At 44.6% G+C, this 9,284-nt stretch overlaps 1 protein-coding gene across 1 annotated transcript in view; it reads right to left on the minus strand.

Annotated features, from left to right (window-relative positions):
- Positions 1 to 8,822, minus strand: part of LOC139656821 (cadherin-20-like) — a 24,430-nt gene extending 15,608 nt beyond the window's left edge. The window contains exons 1-4 of the mRNA XM_071534445.1: positions 8,528 to 8,822; positions 4,741 to 4,908; positions 2,081 to 2,268; positions 1,296 to 1,549 (exon numbers count right to left, since the gene is read on the minus strand). Coding sequence (XP_071390546.1) covers positions 1,296 to 1,549; positions 2,081 to 2,268; positions 4,741 to 4,908; positions 8,528 to 8,810 — 893 coding nt within the window. The 5' untranslated portion in view covers positions 8,811 to 8,822. The remainder of the gene's footprint in view (positions 1 to 1,295; positions 1,550 to 2,080; positions 2,269 to 4,740; positions 4,909 to 8,527) is intronic.
- Between the last annotated feature and the right edge of the window lie 462 nt (positions 8,823 to 9,284).

Here is a 9,284-nt window from a genome sequence, read left to right on the forward strand (position 1 = left end):
AGTTTACAATATTTTGATTCTTGCACCTTCTTACAACTGACTTTCATCTGAGAGCAACCATCTCTACTTTTTTTCTACATTTATTCTTTTTCAGGGCCACAGAGAGCTGCCTATCCCAGCATGCACTAGGTAACAAGGTCACAGGTCAACACATATATAGTCAGACAATAACTCACACTCACATTCATACCTATGGGCAGTTTCCTCCAATCCACCTGACTTGTATTTCTTTGGAGTATGGGAGGAAAACCCATGTGAACATGGGGAGAGTGTGTAAACTCACAGAGAAAGGGCCGGGACAGGGAATCAAACCTGAGACATTCTTACTGTGAGGTGACAGTGCTGAGTCTCCATGCTTCCTATAATTATAATAATAATGCAACGCTTCGTTTATCCCCATAAGGAACAGCTTGAACCCAGATCCTCCTCCTGATTCACTACGCCCCCCCAGCTGCCCAAGATAAAGCATCACTCTGGCCATTTTCGACCTGGACCCTATTTTTCCATCTCTTTCATTAAACCAATCGACCAAAATCTCATCAATTGCTACACTAGACAGCTACTTCTTCTCGTCTGCCTCCAATACAGTCCTATAGAGCAGTGATTCTCAACCTTTTTCATATCAAGGACCCCAAATCTAGTCCACATTAGGGCCACAGACTCCCATTTGATGAGATTTTGTCTCTCTGACCCAAATCTGAGAATATTTTTATTGTTAGATATGATTTTGTCCAGAATTCCATGACTTCCATGACTACTATTGTAGGCAGAGAAATAACAGTGAAACTATGATCAAAAAAGTCATTCTAACACATTCTCTAATTGTGTTCACTTCTTGTAAATGAAATAGCGGTGAAGTTTAACAATTCATCAATTTGCTGCGGACCCCCTGGAACCGCACCAAGGACCCCTGGTGGTCCCCGGACCCCACGTTGAGAACCACTGCTATAGAGCCAATGGAAACTCCAAAAATCAGCCCCCAAAACACCTAAAGCATGTCTTTTTCAACATTGCTCGCTCTGTAATGAGACATATCAGCAAAAAAAAGATGGAAATGCCAATTATCTAAAGTCATCCCTTGAGGTTTTGAGTGTTTATTGGCATGTTAGGAATGTATTAGAGCCATGTAAGTAGCTCTACAGTGAAGCAATATTCAAAATTTTGGTCAGAATCAATCGGTATGATGGGAAACGATGGGAAAATATGGTTGAAAGTGGGGTCAGTTCTGCTTTAAAACCCACATGAAAGCATGGAGAGTGTTGTGTTTTTCGCGGCCTGGCCGTCATTGTCCTCACCTCACAGTGTTGTTGGCAGCGTCGGGATCCCTCGCCGAGACCGTCTTCACCACCGTGCCGATCTCAGCGTCCTCTGGCAGCTCGATGCAGTAGGCCGGAGAGTCGAACGCGGGGGCCTCGTCCACGTCCTCGACGCTCACGTGCACGATGGTGACGTCCTTGAAGGGCCCGCGGTGCCGGAGAGACGGGTCCAGGTGGGTGTTGGCGCCCTCCACCTTCAGAGTGTAACTGGGCTTGCTCTCAAAGTCCAGCGGCTGTGTGGGGCAAACACACACAGATCCAGAGCCAAGAGATTCAGAGGGAGGCGAGTTGGTGTTGGTGTGAATTCACAGAAAGCACAGATGTTTGCAGAGAGGACACTTTTTTTGCTATGAGCTATGAAAATCAAGCATTACTCTCAGAACGTACAAAAACCTTTGTACCTTTTTAGGGCTGCAACTAACGATTATTTTCATTGTCGATTAATGTGTCGATTATTTTCTCGATTAATCGATTAGTTGTTTGGTCTATAAAATGTCAGAAAAATGGTGAAAAATGTGGATCAGTGTTTCCCAAAGCCCAAGATGACGTCCTCAAATGTCTTGTTTTGTCCACAACCCAAAGATATTCAGTTTACTGTCATAGAGGAGTAAAGAAACCAGAAAATATTCACATTTAAGAAGCTGGAATCAGAGAATTTAGACTTTTCTTAAAAAAATTACTCAAACCGATTAATCGATTATCAAAATAGTTGGCGATTAATTTAATAGTTGACAACTAATCGATTAATCGTTGCAGCTCTATACCTTTTTGATGGTGATGATGCCGAACAGGTTGGTGGGGTCGGTGCTGATGTCGAAGGTGTCCCTCCCGTCTCCGTCGATGATGCTGTACTTCATCTCGGCGTTGGGCCCGATGTCCCGGTCCTTCGCCCAGATACGACCCACCACCGAACCCACCGGGGCCGACTCCGGGACGCTCATCTGATACAGTCCTGAGAGAGAGAGAGAGAGAGAGAGAGAGAGAGAGAGAGGGAGGGTTAGGTATGTAGAAGTAAGTAGAATAAACCCAGAGTTCAAACATTTCCCTGATCCTCTTAAACCTCCCTATCTATGTGGAAAGAAAAGTCAGTGTGCTGTATTAGCTGCAAAATTTGTTGATTGTTGCAACACAGTTGGATGGAAAATATGAAGAATATGTATGAATGTATATTCCCCGAAAAGCTCTGTTTTTAATGGCTAACATTTAATTTTGCTGATTTATTTTTCCTTTCAAATACAAGTTACATAAACAAAGAAACACTAATAGGCAGTGGAGGATCTGAATACGCAGCAACACACACAGCAACACACACAGCAACACACACAGCAACACACACATACACACAGTGATGCATGGGAGGGGATGGGATTCATTTTCTGAAACGTTGGTTAATTGATGATTCATTTCTTGTTATGTGCTTTGGCAATATTGTTTGTTTGTAAACTGCCATGCCAATAAAGCGTATTGAATTGAATTGAAAAATTGAGAGAGACAGAGTGAAAGAGAGAGAGAGAGAGAGAGAGGGAGAGAGAGTGTGTGTGTGTTTGTGTGTGAGAGAGAGACAGAGAGAGAGAGAGAGAGACAGAGAGAGAGACAGAGAGAGAGAGACAGAGTGAGAAAGAGAGAGAGAGACAGAGAGTGAGAGAGAGAGAGAGAGAGAGAGACAGAAAGAGAGACAGAGAGAGAGACAGGGAGAGAGAGAGAGACAGAGAGACAGAGAGTGAGAGGAGACAGAGTAAACGAGAGAGTGTGTGACAGAGAGAGACAGAAAGAGAGACAGAGAGAGAGACAGAGAGAGACAGAGAGAGTGTGACAGAGAGAGGCAATAAATGCACAGAATGAATCAATTTGTTATTCCTCCTTTTCTGCCATATCATTCAGTTTTCCTCATCAGTCCTCTAGAGGGAGCCAAACCTCTTCCCTCCCTCCACAGCTGCTGTACTCCTGACAGATCCTCCGCTCCCACAGCCTAAAAAACAAACGGCTCCACGGACGCCTCGCAATCAGGTTATATACCGTCTCCTGGGTCAGCTCGAATTTCATCTACCGTTTAACCTCAAAGCCGAGGTGACAGCTGCCCAATTTGTGGCGCTCCCCACAGTCCTAAGCGAAATGCTCACACATTGTGCTTGTCAGAGGGGAATCCCTGAAGCTCCTCAGAACGGATTAGAGCTCCATCTAAGTGATGGCGCTAATTGGGAGGAGGAGGGATGGAAGTGGAAGTGGGTGGCGGCGGCGGTGGCGGCGGGTGTTTTTCTTCGTCTAGGGGTGAAGCCACCCGTTAGCCAGGGCCGAGACGACCGTGGACAGCTAGACAACCCCCCTGACCTCCAGAACGGGGATAATGAGAGCGGCAGAAAAATGGGGATAATCAAAGAGACAGCACGGGACAACTGGTGGCCGAGGGGAGGAAAGGGGGAGGAATGTAGGGGACGGAGGAGGCCGGGGGGGGTAAATGGGGTAAATGGCTGCATGGGGACCGGACCGGTGGCCAAGGCAGAGGAAGGGAGTTGGACATTTTGGAGAGAAGAGGAATATGAGCAGACAGCACAGCCAGCACTGCCAGGAGGTGAGGGGTTTGACTCCCACTGGGCCACCCATACTTTAAAAAGCAGGCTTTCATGGTACTGTGCTTTGGATAAAAGCACTCACCAAAATGGCATACAGATGTTGCAGATGTCCCACATTTTACCGCATGTGCACCACCAGGCAAAAGTTTAATCCATTTTGCTCCTCAATGGGTTGGCCAATCAATCTGAAACTGCACATGGGCATTGAGCATTGGCATAGGCAGGGACTGACGAAGCTGATTTTTCCATTTTCCCAAATTTACGCTGTTTATGTGCATTTTTGGCAAGTTGTGGCACGTGCATCCCCGGGTATGGACTAGTTTTTACTATTTTCCACATTTTAGAATAATAGTAAAGACATCAAAACTATGCAATAACACAAATGGAATCATGCAGTGACCAAAAAAAAGTGTTAAACAAATCAAAACTATCTTATATTTTAGATTCTTTAAAGTAGCCGCCCTTTGCCTTGATGGAAAGGCAAAAGGCTTTGGAAAGAAATTCATACACAAGCATCAACCTCACTTTACATTTGTCTAAGAAGTAGATTTCAAGCATTTAAGCAGAAGCCTTTAGATCAAAATGGCTTTAAGAGAATGGAAACCATAGTACATTCAGTCAGGTGTGTCCAGACTTTTGACTGGTAGAGTATGCTGCACTTCTCTCCACTGCAGAGAGAGAGGAATTGTTCGGGGCTTTTTCGGTTTTGTTCCCTTTTTTTAAGCCATCAGAGTATCAGGAGGGATTAGAGGAGGGTTAAGGTAGAGCGGGGAGTAAAATGAAACAAGAATAACAAAAAAAAAGGGGAAAATGAGGAAGAGGAGCGAAGAGGGGGAGGGGTGGAGGTGCCTTACTCTGATCGAACATGGGCGGGTTGTCGTTGATGTCGGAGAGCGTGATGTTGACCGTCGTCGTCCCCGCCAGCCCCCCCAGCTGGCCGCCCATGTCCTTCGCCTGGATCACCACTGTGTAGTTTTCCCTGGTCTCCCTGTCCATGTCTGCCAGGGACACACGGACCAGGCCTGAGGAGGGAGAGAGAGGGGGAGAGAGAGAGAGAGAGAGAGAGAGAGAGACCACATGAAGACACATGGGGTGAATGAAAGGTCAGGCGACTGGGAGCTGGTGACACAGATTAGGGTCATGTGTCAGAGCGATGGTTTCCTGGAATGTCAACACTTGCGGCGGACCGGACAAAAGGTAAAACAGGGGGCAGGAGTGTTTCGTAACGAGTCTTTTGAGTCCTGGTCACCCCAAGTCACGATATAGATTAACCTGTTGGGTGTCAAAGCAAAGGTAGACTGTTGTTGTGGAGAAAAAGGTGCGTTTTAATGCCTTGATATCTGCTCTTTTTAGAATATTATGTGATTATAGGTGAAGCTAATGACAGAAAGGAGAGTTTATTTATAGAGTCACAGTTTAGGTTATTATCTTTTTTCCACCTGATCATAGCGAGTTTAAGGTTGAGTGATCTGTTTACCTTACAGAGGGCCAAAAACTATACTACTGATGATATGTATCGTTTAACAGTGAGATCCACACATGGGCAGTCATCCCGTTCAGCACAGAATGAAACCGATATCAAGGGAATGTTGTGTTTGAGTGTAATTTAAAAACGTGCGTGTAAGTAGTTTTGGAGTGTGAGAGCTAGCATGTGTGAGGGGGCGATCGCACCAAGAGGCATCCCTAGAAAAACCATTGTCTGCCTATATGCAACATAAATGTTAAAATATTTTCCAACTTTTTAGAGCAAGTCGTGGAGTTGCACTCTCCTGCATCCTCGGCCTGCGTTCTTCTGCAGTCTGCAAGCTCAGCAAATCAAGCAAAAGGCGCAAAAGGCTTTACTACTTTACTACCTTCCTGTTTTTGATGCCGTTTCAGCAAGAGAGCTCGACATCTGCTGTGCCAGTGTGTGTTTCAGTGACAGGTGTGGAACATACAGCGGCAGCAGTATAGCACACGACCGGCTGCCGATGGACAATGTCGTGCCAAAAACTTCAGCTGCAGATTTCCTCGCCGACAAACGAGGAAGTGAGGTGGCCGAGGTAAACATCAGCCCGCGTTTCTCTGGTGTTACAAAATAAACGGATTGCTGGGAACTGGTGCCTTGAGTTGCTGGCGTTGTAAATGCCCAGTTAGACGTTCATGTTTTAGACACTGACTGAGCAGGTAGAGGCTTAGTGTTTTGCTGAAGGACACTCTGACAAGACACATCCCACTGAGCAAAAGACGTGATTTCAACGTTGCGTCTATGCTTTAGCTCTCATATAGCCCAGGATCATTACGGCTATGTATAGACCTATTTTAGACCAAGCAGTAAATACATTATTACAATGAATAAACATCTGTAAATACCAAAAATATGCACCAGAGAAGTCCTGTAGACTAGCCTACAAGATAATTATCTCAGCACAAGAAGTAATTTCAACATTGCGTCTATGTGTATCTCATATAGTCCAGGATAATATTGTCTATGTATAGACATCTAATAAACTTTCACTTTTTTTAACCCCATTTAAACTTAATTTAGCCTAGACAGCTATGGCCATTTAGACGTGTTTTAAATGTCTAATCAACGTAAAATTGCTCAGTGGGATAGCTACTGATGGGCACATTTTTGGGGGATTGAACCTGTGAGCTTTCCGCTACAGGACGGTCCCTCTAACCACCTGCGAGGAGCACGCTGCAGCTTTCTGGCTAGAGTGTTTCACAGATGGTGCTGCCTGCCTCTTTCTCTTGTTATTTTTCAATGGAAAGGTCACGCTTACATCTTCGCGTGTTTTTAATGCTCAGAGCACCGAGAGCCAGAAGTTAGAAATATTTCAACTTTTAACAAAAAGAGTGCCGCGCTTCAAACAGGGTTTTCAGTAGTCTCATAGCAACAACAGGAGCCGTGCAGAGCGCTTCCCACATTCAAAGGTGCCCGGTATACACAGGGGCCTGAAGCGTGGACTGCTAAAATCAGACTGGCGCTAAAATCAGAGTGTGTTACGGCGTTGGACACAAGCTGGGAAATTAACACTAGCCATGTGTTATATATCAACCACTGCAATTAACAAGGTGTTTTAGAGCTGCAGGTGATCTTTGGTACATGAATCAAAACCTTTCATCACACTCAAACTCAGTAAATTCTACACACCGACATCTATTTTTTTTCTTTAAAGGTATAATATGTAACATTTCCGCATTAAAATATCTAAAAACGACTAGACCTTTTTATATATCTTTTTGAGTTGTGTACTTACATTATCCCAAATGTTTCCAACAATGTTCAAACCCAGAGAAATCCGTAATTTTATTCAAGGTAACGGTGCGTTTCATTTGGTCGCCTGTCAATGGCGTCATATCCCCTTTACCCCCTAACTTCCTGTCATGGCGTCATATCCCCTTTACCCCCTAACTTCCTGTCATGGCGTCATATCCCCTTTACCCCCTAACTTCCTGTCATGGCGTCATATCCCCTTTACCCCCTAACTTCCTGTCATGGCGTCATATCCCCTTTACCCCCTAACTTCCGGGGAAACACGGGAAACACCAGAAAAAAAACTCCCATGATCCCATGCTACTTCACGACGTCATCAAACTATGTCTTTTGTTATTGTTTTGATTGAGAGACCCCTAGCAGCAGAAATTACATATTGTGCATTTATACAAATTTAAAGTTCTAAAAATGACAAGAAAAAGTTTAAATCGTAATTGCTATATTCTGTCAAATCATCACAATTCAATTTTTGGTCAATATCTTTCAGCCCAACTTGACCAGCCACTTTGGCAGGATATCAACCGTCCTTCAGAGCTATTTCAAAACCATAGTTAGCTCATAAAATAATAATGAAAGTGGCTAGTGAAGTTTGGATTCCATCTGGCACTAGATTTGGTGGATGAAAAAGTTAGTTTCCCTGGTCACAGATGACAGAGGTTTTACAGGTTTACAGTTTGGAGTGGTTTTGTGCATCCTTACCGGTCTTGGCATCCACCGAGAAGTAAGGCTGTCCCTCCAGGATGCTGTAGACCACACGCGCACTGTTGCCATATGTGGGGTCATCAGCATCTGTGGCGGTTAGCTGGATCACAGATGTTCCTTGGGAAAGACGGAAGGCAAGGAGGGAGGAGAGAGACAAAACGAGGACAGGAGAGACAGGAGGGAAGATGACAGAGAATAAAGGAGTCGGAGGAGGAGGAGGAGGAGGAGGAGTGGAAAGGAGGAAGACAAGGAGGAGATAAGGAGAGGCCGGTCAGCCACGCCAACAAGGTTATCATATTTTCTTTGTTTTTTTGAGAGTTTTTCCATCTGTGGAGAGCGGCTGCGGCTGCTGTGACAGCTCGAAGAATTAACTATGCTTATTTACTTCAAACTAACTACAAAAGTAGGTTTATGAATAGAGAATGAAGCAGATGGAGACTGGTCTGTAAGAACAAGCAGTCTCAAGCAACAATGGTAATACTGCAGGGCTATTATGTACTGTACTTTGTTTTTGTTCGCTGTGGCTGCAAACTCTGAAGGGAGTTGCTCTCTTAAGAACAAACAGCAGAAGAAGAAGAAGAAGAAGAAGGAACTTTTATGTGTGGATGGTCTCTCTCTGTCCATCTGTACCGTTTATCTGTTATATTATGTATTTCTCTGCCTGTCTGTCCTCCACTTACCTATCTTGGACATCTCGGGTACGGCGGCCTGGTAGGGTCCGTCCAGGAACCTCGGCTCGTTGTCGTTGATGTCCTGGATCTTCACGATGAACTCGGACTCGGGCTCCAGCGGCCGGTCCGTCAGGCGGTTGCGGGCCTGGGCGCGCAGTGCGTACTGGGCCTTCACCTCCCTGTCCAGCCTCTGGATGGCGTGGATGTCCCCGGTGCTGTCGTCGATGGTGAAGGTGGTGCCGGCGCCCTCGCCCGTCAGGATGTACTTGATGGAGCCGTCGCCTTTGTCCATGTCTGAGTGGAGCTGTGGGCGGCCGAGGGTCAGAGGGTCAATTGGAAAAACCATTTCGGAAAATAAAAGTCATCCCCTGAAATTCATTATTCATTATCTCTTAAAGTGGTTATCTGTGAGATTTGGGTTTTTTATTTTTTTTTATTTTGATGACATCCTCGCTCTTTGCTGTGGTGTTTCTGCACCAAAGTTATTATAGTTTTGCATTTTTCATTAGTTTTTATTTTTATTTCGTTTTGACTTTTTGTTTTCAATTTCAGTTTAGTTTTAATTAGTTTTTAAAGCAGCTTTGCTAGTTAAGTTTAGTTTTTATTTTTTTGAAAATACTTAGTTTTAGTTTCGTTTTTATTAGTTTCAGTGTTAGTTTTAGTATTTTTTGTAATATGGGGTATTTGCCAGGGGCGAGATTCAAAAAGGTAAAAAAAAAAATGGAAGATAGATTTCATATCCACCCAAAATACTAGGCTTATGTAT

The sequence above is a fragment of the Centroberyx affinis genome, unplaced genomic scaffold (genome assembly GCF_046629955.1).
Source record: "Centroberyx affinis isolate AG114_WGS23_722 - 3 ecotype Tasmania unplaced genomic scaffold, CSIRO-AGI_Caff_v1 ptg002547l_1, whole genome shotgun sequence".
In the NCBI taxonomy this organism is placed as follows: domain Eukaryota; kingdom Metazoa; phylum Chordata; class Actinopteri; order Beryciformes; family Berycidae; genus Centroberyx; species Centroberyx affinis.